Source organism: Varroa jacobsoni, unplaced genomic scaffold (assembly GCF_002532875.2).
Source record: "Varroa jacobsoni isolate VJ856 unplaced genomic scaffold, vjacob_1.0 scaffold_724, whole genome shotgun sequence".
NCBI classification, from domain to species: Eukaryota; Metazoa; Arthropoda; class Arachnida; order Mesostigmata; family Varroidae; genus Varroa; species Varroa jacobsoni.
The window spans coordinates 204,881-219,842 of NW_019213626.1; the positions used below are offsets into that span (position 1 = coordinate 204,881).

At 37.7% G+C, this 14,962-nt stretch overlaps 1 protein-coding gene across 2 annotated transcripts in view; it reads right to left on the minus strand.

Annotated features, from left to right (window-relative positions):
• The window catches only part of Cht7 (chitinase 7), a 107,347-nt gene that overhangs the window by 9,711 nt on the left and 82,674 nt on the right, over window positions 1-14,962 (minus strand). Inside the window, exons 7-22 of one of the 2 annotated variants that reach the window (XM_022837685.2) lie at window positions 14,074-14,196; window positions 13,849-13,960; window positions 10,964-11,142; window positions 10,120-10,232; window positions 9,553-9,628; window positions 9,285-9,389; window positions 8,135-8,288; window positions 7,531-7,716; window positions 6,071-6,191; window positions 4,888-5,012; window positions 3,045-3,144; window positions 2,449-2,530; window positions 2,101-2,166; window positions 1,118-1,357; window positions 571-680; window positions 63-211 (exon numbers count right to left, since the gene is read on the minus strand). In XM_022837685.2, the coding sequence (XP_022693420.1) occupies window positions 63-211; window positions 571-680; window positions 1,118-1,357; window positions 2,101-2,166; window positions 2,449-2,530; window positions 3,045-3,144; window positions 4,888-5,012; window positions 6,071-6,191; window positions 7,531-7,716; window positions 8,135-8,288; window positions 9,285-9,389; window positions 9,553-9,628; window positions 10,120-10,232; window positions 10,964-11,142; window positions 13,849-13,960; window positions 14,074-14,196 (2,041 nt within the window). The remainder of the gene's footprint in view (window positions 1-62; window positions 212-570; window positions 681-1,117; window positions 1,358-2,100; window positions 2,167-2,448; window positions 2,531-3,044; window positions 3,145-4,887; window positions 5,013-6,070; window positions 6,192-7,530; window positions 7,717-8,134; window positions 8,289-9,284; window positions 9,390-9,552; window positions 9,629-10,119; window positions 10,233-10,963; window positions 11,143-13,848; window positions 13,961-14,073; window positions 14,197-14,962) is intronic. The other variant, XM_022837686.2, reaches the window with a different exon arrangement.

Below are 14,962 nucleotides of genomic sequence, written 5' to 3' on the forward strand. Positions count from 1 at the left end.
ATTATAAGCCGTAACCCTTATACCTAAACTCATCATATAGCTGTATGACATATGTGAAGTACCACCATTCGGTCCTAGATTTCCATAATTGATAGAAGAGGCAGTTTCTAAGCCCTGAACCGTGTAGCCTTTGAGCTCGTCGCGCACTGCTGACAGCAAAGGGTAGGGCTCTCCTGTGCATGTTCCACGAAAATCGTCTAGATCTACTGACCTACAATATTGGTTTTAACACAAGCAATTTTTTTAGAGAAATCTAAAAAAGTAGAATTTACATATATCCATACCACTATGATCGATTTGATTATTTCTGTCGCTTTTGGTAGTATAAAACTAACTTGAATCTGTCAAAAAGTTACTAAATTCACATAGGCAGCATTTTGCATAATGGTAGAATAACCTTTGTAAAGACCTAGGAATAATTAATATTAAATTTACTACGAACCCCTTCATTTTCTCATAAAGTGGTAGCAGTATGATGTAATTAATGAATATATAAGTACCACATTTTTTTTGCCAATTTCTATCTCAAATTGTGTAGCACATATAAACAAGTAAAGACATCTCACTAACCAGATCATCACCCCCGAGTATCCATTTTCACGCAGCCACTGAACTTTCATCCGAAGCGAGCGCTGATCATCGAAGCCGACCCATTGATCGTCCTTGAACGCATAGGGAACCTGCACATACGATACAAAAATTGTGACAGCATCTTGATTTCGTACTTATTTCGACACCAGACCGTTTCGTGGCTACCTGTTATAGTGATTCGTTTAACTTCGGAGTCATTTTTTACGGGTAGGATCAAGTATATTTTACTTAAGGAATTAGTAAATTTTTAGTTGGGAAAAAATTCGGTCTGCAGTTAATTTAAAGATCCTTTCAAGTAAAAACCTATCTAGTTCCCGAAACTGGAACTGCATTTCTGATTGTAAGGCTACTGTATTTAGAACTGCCATCCTGCTACTGCCTTTTTACTCTGTATATCTGTTGTATGTTGTTTATCAGCGATTGTCGTATTGAGCTTCGGCTAAACTAGCTGTAATATTTAAATCCTTAATTTATATCGTTGGCTGATATAAATATTTTCCGTTCACGCCGATATACCAAAATATACCTGCTGTTCATTATCCCATACTAAAGTAGCTCCAGCCCTGAGCATATCACAGACTTCATAGAATGCCAAGAAACCAGATTCCTGGGTGAAGTTACCAGGCGAACCACCAGATACGGCAGGTGCGCCCACGTCAGTCAACGTTTCGTTAGCGAGCGTGAAAGTTCTTCCGTAAGTTGGGAAGCCAATCACAAGTTTTTCTTTTGAAACACCTTTTCGAGCCCATTCAGCGGCGCTGAAGTCCTAGATAAGAAAAAAAAATATTTAAAAACGTAGGTTAACGACACTTTCACTCGTGCTAAAGGAAACCATGAAACCTGCTAGTTAAAAATAAGTTAACATGCCATACACAACTAGATATATCGCATGCAGGTAAACGCACTTTTAAGTAAGAGAGTTGTATCTAAGCAGATTTTTATACTGGTTGGTTAATAAAAATAGATTTCTCATAACGTCGGGATTTTGTAAAAAATGCTTACGACTCAAAGGTGTGAGTACCCTCCTTTAACTATTAAAATTATGGCAGACATCAAGGATTATAATAGCAATGATCTCAGCGTTCGTATTTTGCGAGTTTAAACCCATTCAATCTTAGTTGTTTTGATAAATTAAATAAGAGGGTAACTGGTTTCGATCTAATACAGGCACCGAGGTGATGCTAATCAAGGATAGTGACGCTCATGCCGACCGTATAGCTAAGGAGGAGCCTGCAAAACGCTTGCTTTGATGTTTCACGATTATCTTTACACGCTTAGTTAAAAAAAAATAAGCTTCATTCACACTTCCCGTATTTATATACTGTTCCTTATTCTATTCCCTGGCCACTGTTTTCTTCCAGGATTGCATGGGTATATCAGGGTGGTTTTCATCTGGGGACCTCAAAGTACATCATTTCGTGAAGCCCATAAACTATATATATAGCTGACGGGCTGCACGAAATACGAATATAAGAAATATGTAAAATATTCTGAATAATTTGTACTTACGACAGTAAGCTTTTTCTGGTAATTGGACGCAGACAGCAGCGGAAAGAGCGGAGAATGATGCCCAACCTATTAAGCCATAAAGCAGCAAAAGCACACGTCGTGTCGGTTACCGGGGTACGTAGAACTTGGACAATATTGGTCAGAAGTAGAAAAAAAAAGGCGATATCGTAATCAAAACGTAAACATAAATAGCGTATAAAAAAATATTCGTTGTTTTCAAATAGATGTTGAATTTCTATCGAGGTTTGTGGTTTTGGTAATTTAAATAGCGTCAGGCAGACTGTAATGTATTGGTTCGCTCCCTATTTCACGCTATTGTGTCTTCTGCTAGACTACAAGTTAACTTACCTGACGCTCCCAGTCTCCATGAAAATCGTATGTCATCACATTAAACCAGTCAACGTGCTTATTTAGCTCTAACACATCGTAACTGAAAGCGAGATTTAACAAAAACATGTGGTTATAATGAGCCTACTCACAGCCCTCGATCGGATCACAAATATGGTCTAAGCATAGATCAAGCCTGCTTCGACTAAGTAAGTCGCATACTGGGCGTAATATTGGACATACCTTTTTTAGGTATATTGCATTCTAAATGGTTCACAACGGGTTTTCCTCTTTAGCCTAAAAGGTTCCCAGTACAAAGAGGCTGAGTGAAGCTCTTTCTGTCTATAAAATAATAATATCTACTACCTGACCTGCTTTTGTTGTTTAGTGAAGAATCAGCTGAAACGCGCAGCATGCGTAAAAGCCCAGATGGGAGAATCGTATTAGAAACTGTAACATACTAAATCACCTTCCTTTTGATAGGAAAACAATTACCATGCTACGTCATGACCTCTAGCTTGACTGTTATGAGATAAAAACATGTTTTAAAAGCTACGAATAATGGCAGGAAGGTACCAGAAGCAATGTAAAAACGGTTATGACTATAGAGCACATACCCGGCTGCGAGAGCTTCAAACGACGCAGGTACCGCAAGCGAGAGTGACAATCGTGGTTTTTTTGCGGACAGCGCTTCGCCGTCAAATGCCTGTCGAAGGTCTAAAACATAAAGATCTTTCGATCAGCCCAAAAGAACATTCCGTTGAACAAGATTGTTGCCCGTTCAATAACGGGCAACAATCTTGAAAGCAGAAGTCATAATCAAGATTTGCCACCATAACCTACGGCAGGTCCATAAAATTCAAATAGGACGTTCTCTTCCTAAGCGTGTTCTTACATACGCATTTCTTTCGCTAAAAATCGTTGGCTATTTTCTCAAGCGTTTTGCATTGATGGAACGCCGTCTTCGAAGACTATTCATACTAGTTCTATTTTGTCAATTAAATGTAATTTCGAGTTCTATTAAAACTATGGGTTACTTATATTTGCACCTCTCTCTCTCGCTATATATATATATATATATACGTATATGTATACAAACAAACGCTATCCATTTATCGCGTTTTAATGTTTATTGTATCTGATTGAAGTTGTTTTGCTTAGCTTTATCGAATCGTTGAGAATCGTAGCAATTTTCACTACTTCAAATTGTACTTCACACTCCCTCTATCGTCTTTTAGCAAAACTATTCGAATTACTAGCCGTGACGCAATTAGTAGTTTCTATCAGAGAGTCGAGGTCACTGATTCGAAAGAAACCCTAATAGACTGTAAATAGTTTAAATGCCATCTAATTAGAGACTGCGCGTTTGGCTAGCGCAGCCCCTAAACGAAATTTTGGGAAAATACACGGTATGACGCACACGACGTGGCCCCCTGATACATTTAGCAGTGTAAAGCGAGTGGTTTCTGCCTGGATGGATGAATGAATGAAACGTGGATTAAATTTACCAGGTCACCTGAACTGTTACCAGGATAGAAATAAAAAATGGAAACTATCCTATAAAACGCTTTGCTTTTAATAAAACTATGGTCGGATAATTTCGTTTTGCTAATCATTCTTTCATATGCGAACTCGCTCCATTTTCACCTAAATCTTGGTATGATTTTATTTTCTCGAAATGCCAAAATTATAAAATTCGAAAAAGTAATTTAGGGAAAAAAGGGTGGAACTCATGGTGCTTTGTTGAGTCATTGCTTACAAGTGGCATTTGGCAGGTTTGTTTGCTTGCTGTTTAACAAAATCAAAGGTTCAATTATCTAGTTAGGAGACTGGCTGGGCCATTAGGTAAAATGTTGCCCTGGCTGAGTTCCCGAATTCGTTGGCAGAAATTAGGACATTGCCAGTGATCCTAAACGATAGTTGATTTGAAGTCTCTTGGAGCAACTTAATTACAGTGCGTCCTAGTATTTCACAAACAAAGGCCGAAAGCGAGAGTGGACTTCAAGATGAGACTTTTCAATGCCGTCTTCAATATATGAAGTTGCAAAATGCTTTGGGTACCAACCAGATGCCTGCAGGCTGCACGGGCTTCCACTGGTGCTCCAACGCTCCTGGAGCTCCTGGATTTAGGAAAGTCTTTTGTATATATCATCACCAGATCTGATGACGTGATAGATTTAGTGTTGGTCGGAAGAAGAAAAGGTTTACGTTTCCAAGCGCTTACAACTATTAAAAATATATGTTAACAGATTACGTGAAAAAAACCTCAATTTCAAGTTGCCGAATGGTAACCAGATATACGAAATTCAATATGGCTTTCGTTCGTAATAAAAGCCCGTCAAAATATAATCAGTCGGAAATGCGTAGATTTTTTTTAAAGAATAAAAACAGCACATGTATAGTGTGCTGAATATACACAGAGATGGAAAAAAAATGGTAGGAACAATTGCTTATTTGTACCCTTAACGAGAGCGGACAGTTTCTCCTTGTCATCAGCTCCTCGAGGGAACTCCCAATCAATATCCAATCCGTCAAAGTTTTTCTCGCGAAGGAAATCGATCACGTTAAAAACGAACAGGTTTTGTCTGAAAATAAATGTAAAACATACTAAATGTTATTGGGTTTACAAAATATCATATAAGTTCACTCGTCGCTTTACAAACACCTTTCACTGAATATTCTGTGCGGTGTTATGTCCGAGCGAGAAGCAATGTGGTTAGTAGACCTGTTCAGATAGCATTCAAAAATCCTTGTAAATGTTTGCGCAAGTAACCATAAAATAGGTTTTTATTCGAACTAGATATTCTATAACTTTAGGAGCAAGTGTTGTCTGATAAAAGTCAAACAAACTCTAACTATTGTTGTCTATGCCCAAATATTATCTGCTAGAGCGTTTTCTTAATACTACGTAAAGTGTGTTGGGGATCCCAAGTAAAAAAAACCCTTAAATTCTTCTAATTAATGCTTCTAATTAACTTAATTTTTCTTGTCAGTACTAAACTTAAGTCCAAAAACTGAAGCGTTTCTATTACGTTTTTCCGCACTTCGCCTTTTGTGGGCAAATCTTATAATAACTACTTGAAAACATCTTTCAAGTTACATCCGTAAACAATCGAGGAATATATTCATAAGTAATCTTCGCCTGAAAACTCGAATCGTGTTTAACCTGGGAAGACTATATTCATAATATGATTAATGTTGGCTTCCTGCTGAGAAAATGAAGGCATTATTTTGAAAATAATCAGGCGAATATGATACCAGAGTTAACGATAATATACACTGAAATTTGTAAATTTTGCTCGAAATAATCTAACTACGCAACAACAAGGAAGGAAAACGAATCCTCTCTATGTCCAATCTCCAGATCGGTTGTACCGCAGGAATACTGGAAGCAGCTTGAATGCGTTGTATAGAAAATTGTTAAAAAAAAATATTTGTCATTTTCTCAATTAACAATGTCTTCTGTTAAACGTAACGCAAAGCGTGTAGGACAAGCTTGTTAGTTGAACGCCCGATTTTCTCACTATATACTTTCGTGTGCTTACATGCAGATTATGTATGTGATACGAATTGCTATACCTAATTATGAAGCTCCATCATTGTTAGGCTAAACATAGCCAGGAAAAAAAGTGAAAAATGGTACCTGTAACTGCTTTCGGTGACGTTCCTAAAAGGACCTGAACCAAGCATCCAACCGCCAACTCCAAGGATCACACGCAGATACGGATTCTTCTTTTTCAAGTCAATAATTTGTTCGTAATAACCTAAGTCATGTTACACAAATACAAGTTTTTGCTTTTGTCAATAAATATCGTTCGGTCAAATCCAGTATTACAAACTGTTTAATCTAAACCAAAAAAGACACAAAATACGAAAATAAAAAATGAAATATTCGTTGTTGTACAAGTTTTATGAACTGTATTTAGCCTCTCCAACGGTTGAAGGTAAAAACTTCGTACGAATAGAAGTTAAAGAACTTTATAGTCGGACTGTATATTCTGTCGGAGTAGACAAAAATGAGATGGACGAGTTAAGGTATGACAGGAGTGCTCGTTATTAGCCATATTGCTCCATTTTACATATTTCTATGCAAACCATCGTAGGTCTTAAAACTAATTAAGGAAATTGATTGAAATATCACCTTCAAGAGTTTTTTTTTTTTATCTAGGTTATATACTTTTTGGGCGACTCACATGGGCTGCGCACTGAAATGAAGTTAAGAGACACGCTTCAAAACAGATTTAATTTTCAGATAGTTCTTATAGAAGCTCATGTACCAATGTGTATTTAGTTCCATATACATATGGGTTAAACTTCACAACATCTTTAACTTTATCATTATTTTAACATTATGTAAACGTAATGTTTGATTAATATGCACTTTAAAAAAAAATATGGTTATAGAGCGAAGGAAAGTTTTGCATCCCAATAGCCTTTCAATTTTCTCTATAAATTCGCTATTGTACTGCACTAGTTTCAATAGAACGCCCGTTACGGTGAAGGCTGGACTTCTTAATGTTTAATTAAATGTTTATTTCCCGTAACTGCGTTTTTATAATACTGTTGAGGTAAACTGAAATGTAAGCATATGTCTTTTTTGTTCTTTTTTCGATTCCTTGGAAGTTCATCGAGGTACTTTTCTGTTGCTGATCGAACAGGGTCGAAAATATTCGTGGCATTTTATACGTTTTCTATTCATACTGCCGTTTTATGCGTCGCGGATAAGCAAATAGCTTCCGGCAAAATTATGAAAAGTTTAACTTGTATAAATCAAATTCTCTCCGTTGCTCTACGATAGCATATCGGTAACGTTTGTCGCAAATAAAATTCGTGCAGTGCCTGTGACTTAGAGAAGTACATGTTAGAACAAAAAACAATACGAGAAGCATCTGGACGGAGTGCGTGTGTGGGCGAAGGAAGTAGTTTTCTTAAGCTGTTATATGATTCGCGATTGGTTTTGCATGGTAGGTAAGTACATTTTTCGAAAAATGATCCTTGTAAGTACGAGTTTCCGCTAGCAATCGACTTTTATAGCAGTATCTAGTAGTCTTTCAATCATAAATAGATAATCTTTGTGTCCTATGTTCATTATCTAACACGTACCCTTTCCACCTTCGGCAATTTCGTCTTTTTCCTCTGTGGGTACTAGTTGATTGTCCTTAATACCAGCGAAAGCATACACAATATGAGAGCACTTTGAGGGGTTGAGATTAAATGGCTCAAAACGACCTCGGCCTCTGCGTTTCCCAGCCCAGTTGGTGAAGTAACAGACGATACGAGCGTTTGTATCTGATATAAAGATGTAAAAGTATGGTGCACATGATAAGCATCCAGAAATACTTGGCAGATAGATTAAGTAACTAATTTTGTCCTAAAATGTTATTCTACTACTATAGGTAAAGTCAGCTTATCTCGGTTATCTCCTATATACTCTCATATGGCATTCGTGAGCATATTCACGCTCGGCGTCTTACGCTCATTGCACCAACAAATTCCTATTAGCCATTCCAAATGAAGATTGTTAAGTAACTGCGTGGGTCCGTGGGTCAGTGATGGTGGTTCCGCAGAAGTGATTTGATCGACTAGCGTGAGGGTGTTGTACCCCACCCAATGCTGTTAAACCCAGTGCTGGTCACATACTACTTATTAAATAGCTTTGTATAGATTTGATAAATAAAGACTTAGCATTTATGTTCATGTTTTGTACCAGGTTCAGGGTAATCTTCAAGAGAACTTTCGTTCTCTTTAAGCCTTTTTTGCTCTTCGATGACTGACTTAGGTGCATTGGTTAGGTCCTCCAAAGGATTCTTACGCGACGAAGTTTTGTCTTTCTTTGTAGACGGAGTAGCTGCTTTCACCTCCTATACAGAAATAGAATATTCCTAGTCAGTCTGTAGATATTACTTGATTCACTTTACAGGTATATAAAGCAGATGCCTAATTACAAGTGCCTGTGCGGTATGCGTTAGCTAAGTGAAGAAAATTTTCAAAATTAAATTTCCGCGATGCAATACTAATATTGTAAAAATTGGCCGCTCCGAAAGCTTTCCACGCAAAATTGTAAATGTTCTTATTTATACGAATGAGCGGTTTATACGGCTGACAGTCCCTACACTCCTTCCGAAGAATCTAGGAAAAGTCCCGGGTGCCTATGTGAAGAATCCACGGCAAGAAAAAGACGTCTCATCAAAAAGAAAGCTCATCAAAAAAATCAAAAGGCATCTTATAATACCCACAGAATAATTGGAACTTCTGTAAGTATTTGTGGAAACGAGCATGTCAGTAAATTTGAAAGTGCCTTAGGGACGCCCTTTTCGTCATCGTAGTCAAACAGACACTCTTCATTTTAAAGAAAAAAAAAAGAGCGTTACGAGCAGCAACCTTTAATGAAACGTTGATCGACAGTACAATAGACAGAAACCCACATATTTTTCGGGAAGGCGCGGAAGCGGCTATCAATATCAGTGAATTAAAAATAACTCTCAAAAAATCCTTGGCTTTTCCCGAAGCCACTCTTAAAACTTACCGAAGCAAGATTCTCACCTTTCTTTACATATTAACATCGCGTGGTACGCGGCTGTTACTGCGATTGCGAAGTCTCTTATAAATTGAAAAATCAATTTTTGAGAAAGCTTACGCAAATAAAGAAATTAAAAGAATAACACACGTAGCTAAAAGCAGATACCTTAAATAAAATGCCTACTAGTTGAAAATGCTTTTTACAAAAGCATTAAAATATACATAGAATCACTGTTTACGATTAAATATACGGCTCCAGAAACTAACGACGCTCTTTTTAGCATATAAGACCTATAACATGTGGGTGCGTGTTGTAAATGTTGTGCGTAAGGGCTTACTTTAGCAAGTTTTTCGAGGGAGCTAATTGGCCCGCGGGAAGGATGGCCGAGAAGTTCCTCTCCTATTGCACCAATCAATGGCCATTTTTTATCCGTGCACGTACCCTGTTAGCAGTAAGGGTTTCAGAAAAATACGATGCGTTGTAAAATGCAAAATAAGGTGCAAAAGATCACAACGTAAAGTTTATAATTAGTTGCAGTGATCTGCAGTGTATTATGAAGACCGGCTTAGACAATTGCTGGTTGATGTAAAAGTGTGGCCACGTACCTGAAAGTCATCCATATCGATAGCCCAAATCATGGCACCACCAAATCCATTCTTCTTAATCCACTTCATCTTGTTTCTATATTACGCCAAAAAAAGACAAAATTTGGCAAATCGGTAAAAGGTGACGGAATGTAGCATTGTAAGAAATAAATAAATAAAAGGGGCAATACATAATCATTGTTCAAAAAAAGTCCTAAAATAAAAGAGCCCTTCGGCTTCATCTTTCTTTACACAATATAGCACTTATTTTCACTTGCTTTACTATGTGCCTAGGATGAATACACAATATCACAAACTGATGTCTCACATAATATGTGTTGTTAGCCTAAAAAAACCACTGTGTGTATTGATATAACTATATTAGGTACTCTTTCTTCAACTTTCTTTCATGCTAAATATAATGTAGGACAAAAAAAGTCGTGCGTTGATTTAGTACAAAACGAGTATTTTTCAACCAGTTTAGTTGTTACTAAAATGCAGCTCCATAATTAGACACCATTTCACCTGACCCTAAAGGAGTGTTCTTGTCTCTTTAGCTAGAAAAAATACGTGTGCATTTTATATTACCTAATCGATCTTTCGTCGTCGAAGCCGACCCATTGGTCACCAAGGTAGGCGTAAGGAACTTTCTGCTCATCATCCCACACATACGTCGCGCCCTTCTTCATCATATCACACACCTATTTGAAAAACCAAAAACACCTTATCTGTTATTGCTGCGATGGCTTTTGAATTTTTTAGTCGCGCTTTAACATACCTCAAACACAGCCTGCGACACCCAGTATTGCTTTTATACATTTCTTAACTGTATATCTAATTGCGAATATTATTGAAACTAAAAAAAGAATGGCTTCAGAAAATGCAAAATTTTTTTGGGAGGAGGTATGATTTAAATTTTGCCATAGAAAGCACGAAACGTAAGTGCACACGCACCCATCTAGGTTTTTCTGTTTCCGTCATAATCTGATAGTGTTAATGTGCCTACTAAACCTAAAAACATCTAATGGTAAGGTATAGATTTGAAGCGAGGCGATGCCTAGCGGCATAGCGAAAATTTCACATTCGTTCAGGTTTCTTCGACAGCCTTATATGACTTCATGCTCTTTGAAAATGCAACAAATGCGATTTGTCTCTTGAAAAACAATTAATGCAAAAAATATTGAATGTTGTAGTCCATTTTATACGTTGACATAGTTGACTCGCGCGGGTTTATATGTCAATCGGAAATTTCGGAAACGAACAATCGGAAACGAAAAGGTCTTAATTGTGGATCGCAAATGTTTCAGTTACCTTGCGCAGATTAGTGAAGACATTGCACAATAATCAACTAACGTAGGAACTAACAAAAAACTACAGCTAGTTAAATGTGTTAGTAAAGTAATGGCCATAGTGAATAAATCGATTATACTACCTCATAATAGGCCAAGAAGCCTTCTTCGCCCGTAAATTCCCCCTTCTTCCCGCCTCCCGTTGCCGCAGCATTCATTCCGTTGTGTTTTGTGTTTGCCAGCGTAAAAGTGCGACCATATGCTCCCTGTCCAATTATTAGTTTCTCTTTCGGGGCACCTAGAGATTCCCACTTCCTCACACCTGTAAAAGCGGTGAACAGAAATATTTTGATTAACAATTATTTTATTTCTAGAGCATTAAGTTTTTTTTTTTTCTAAAGCAGGTATATTATTGCGACTAACTATTATAATGATATGTCTGAATTCGACATACTAAAAGACTAAGTTATCGAAACAAATTCTAGTTCTATTTATTATAAAAAAAAAAAAACAATTCTATTAAATTGTTTTTTTTTCTCCAGCATCTGTCCACGAACCTCTAGTATCAGTGGTGTTACAAATTGAGTGATGTTTCAATTTCATGTTTTGTTTTTTTGCGTACACGTATTTCTAATCATACATGTGCGCGTAGTTGTAATTATGGCGCAGTAGTATCTCCGCGAATGCGATTCATTCAGTTAGAACCTCATCATTGTATGGCGTTAACGACGAAGATGTCTAGGATTATTATGTAATGTGTGTATGTATATATATATATATATATATATAGAAAAATCTTGTTTAAAAAAACTTTACCTTCCCACTTTTTCTTACTTATTGTTTACTTCTAAGATACCGTTCCGTTCGTAATCGCTTTTCGTCAACATGCTTTGTGATGAAAATAATTTCGGCTTAAAAATGCACGCCATAAGTGGAAAATAACCGAGTTTTCGAGACACTCCGTGCTATGCATATCTTCGAGGCAGAAGTCCGATACATTTCCTTCGTTGTTATCACTAAAAGCACGTCTCAAGAATGGCGTGTCGAGTTTGATAACAGTAGTCGCGACTTAGAAGATGTCCAAACTGTGATTGGCTATCTATCTTGAGTTTGGTGATGATCATCTGAAAGCAGATAGCCGACAGACAGCCTGGGAATTGGCCATACAGAAAGGCTGCAGCCTCACAACTGTCGTTAACTGCTTCAGGTCCCTTGTCCCACACAGGAACTCAAAGCTTGGCTGATTCCCTGAATTCAACAAGGAATTACGGCTTAATGCTGCATCCCAACATTTCGCCTGATATCGAGTGTCACACAGCCACAATGACCGATTCCTTTAGAACTGTCATTGGCTAGGAGAAATGGTGTCGGTATATCAACATGAATCAGAAATGAGTGCTTCCAAGAGAAAAGCAAAGCTTAGGATTTAATCAGATCTTGCCTTTGGCGGGATCGCAAGGGCCTAATTCACCAATTATTGTTTCTACTTATCTAGACAATTCGCCAGCATTTCTATTTGGTCCAGTTGTAAAGTCGACCAAGAAGAAAGATCCAACAAACGGTCAGGTCATCCTGCTTTACGATAAAACGCGACCACACATGTCAAAACGAGGGACGGACCTGCTGACTTTGTGCCGACATATTTGACAAATGAAAATAGTCTCAGAACTGTGGTAGACACACCTTTAACACGTAACCTGAAAATTTTTGCAGAATGTTGTGGAATAGGGGACACACGTAGATAATTTTATTGCATAGACATGAATAAACCGTGATTTCTATCGAGTAAAAATGTGAAAACTCTATTTCTAACATAATATCTTCGTGTCGCAATCGACTGCTTGTTTCGTTCATCCTGCACCAGCGCCGAGTCAACGCGCACCTTAAGCTCGGCTTAACTTCGGCAACGTTTTTAAATTACACAAGCCAAATTACCAGGTCTCTCCTGCGTTATTCTGTAGTTTGGCGAAAAACAGCAAGGAACCTCCCATGGGAACGGGTTACTTCGATCGTATTGTTCTCAACCACAGGCTTAGACATCCGTAGAATATACAACAGTCGCACGCGCGAAGGTGTATTTCTGTGACTACCTGCGAGCGCATACGAGCGACTCATCTAGAGTTGGTACCGATAATGACTATGTCACAGACTCATTCAGCGTTGCGCCATCTTCTTACCATATATTCAGGCTGTAAGCAGATCATTTCTGGGAATTTTTTTCCAGCCTAATATAGATACCATTGCAAGTATCACCAATAACTTACATCCGAATTTACTCGACATTGCCGCCGGTCGACCAAAGCGACCATTTGCGTGAACCCTTGCTGGCTGGCTGGCCGTAAAGGCTAAACGACGCCTCGTCTATGGCGACCGTACGCTCCGAAAATTGCACGCGAGTCACGTCACACACATTTCCAACTTAACTGGAGTCAATTTACGAGGGACTCATTTTTACACAGTTTCCGTACGTTCAGCATTTGTATTATATGTCTTAATTTACAGTCTTCTGGAAGACTGAGATACTTATCATATAGTCAAACTTATCAAAGTGGTCTGTTAACAGCGCGTAATTCTAAAGTTATTAAATTTCGAAATGTGCTGGATACAGCCAAATACAATTCATATTATCAATACAGTTTAGGATTAATCATGTTACTGCTTTTGTTCGCTTTCGGCATTTTTTGAAGATGCATTTCCAAGACAATCTCCTTATTCTGTTGTAAGCCTTGTTGTAAGCCTGTTAAGCTCTTTATCCATGAGACAAAACTTTTTCAAGCTCAGACTCTAAAGCCGATTTTTTTTTCTTACTAATTCCGACATCTTATAGAAATAGAAAATGTTCTATTGTGATTAAACAAATCAATAGCTAATTTCTGAAAATTCGTACAACCACTTTGTTACGATGATAGGTTTAAGAAGACAATCTTTAAATTACGTATAAAAGTAGAGAACAAAAAGTAAATTGAGAAACCGCACGAACTTGTTAGACACAAACGTTGATAAAAAAAAAAATCTTAATAAAACAAACCATAATCCATGCTAAGCATTTTGCGCCACTCCGTCTCTGATGACAGTGCAAACAAAGGACTATTGTGGCCGGTCTGCTTTTCCCATTTACCGTGGAAATCATATGACATCACCTGTAAACACGCAAAATTAACAAAGTACACATTCATAGTGCAATCCTTTTATCCTTCAGTATGCCTAAAATTTTCAGTATGACTGAACCTTGCAGTTAAGTCGGAATACATACATTGACAAAATCCAGATAAGCAGCAACAGCAGGCACATCATATCCGCTCTGAATTGTTTCCGCTCCCGCCGAAACAGCGGCCGTCAGGAGCAACCGTTTCAATTTTTTCTCTTTGGCTTCAGCCTATCAATTAAAAAACAAAACACTTAAATAAATTAGTACAATAACTTTGGTCTGAATAGAAATATTTCATGTTACCAAGAGCAGCATTGGGTTAATTAAGGTTAACTTATTTCAAATGTCAATCCAGTCTTGTCAGTGCGCAACAAGTTTGGGTCACTGCACTTGAAAAAGTGACAACAATAAAAAAATAAAACTTGCTGTTAAATTTTGTAGCAAGCGTTATTTCGCTACTGCGGATCGGAAAACACTGTTTGATACCGATAAACGGACTCAAGGATGCCGAACAAAAATCTATGAAAAAATTTGTATGATAAAGTCAATTGAGAGAGGCTTAATTAAGCTACCGGATCAAGATTTGCTTTCTGTTTCTTGCATAACTGCGCCTCGCACCTTTTGCTCCTGACAGCTATACCAGTGCACTACTGTATAAAGGAAGCAAATACTTTGTAACTCTACAAAGTCCGGTAGTTTTGCAGCAGCGACAGAGTTTGCAATAAAAATGGTTCGTTAGCGTTTACTCAGGCCAAACGTCTACTTGGTCAAAGTTGTCCTGTGAGTATTTTACTCATAGGCTTCCATTCGTTACCTACTATAAAGTCTTTTTCTGAACTCTGTTTCTCATCTCTTATTATAAGGCTGTGTGGTATGCAGGGCACAGCTTCTTGCGCATACTTACTGCAGTTAACCTTTCTAAGTATTATCTCTTTTATATATTCCAGAGCCAGAACTCGGCCACCCCATTTACAATTGCGAGCCGTCTGGTTAT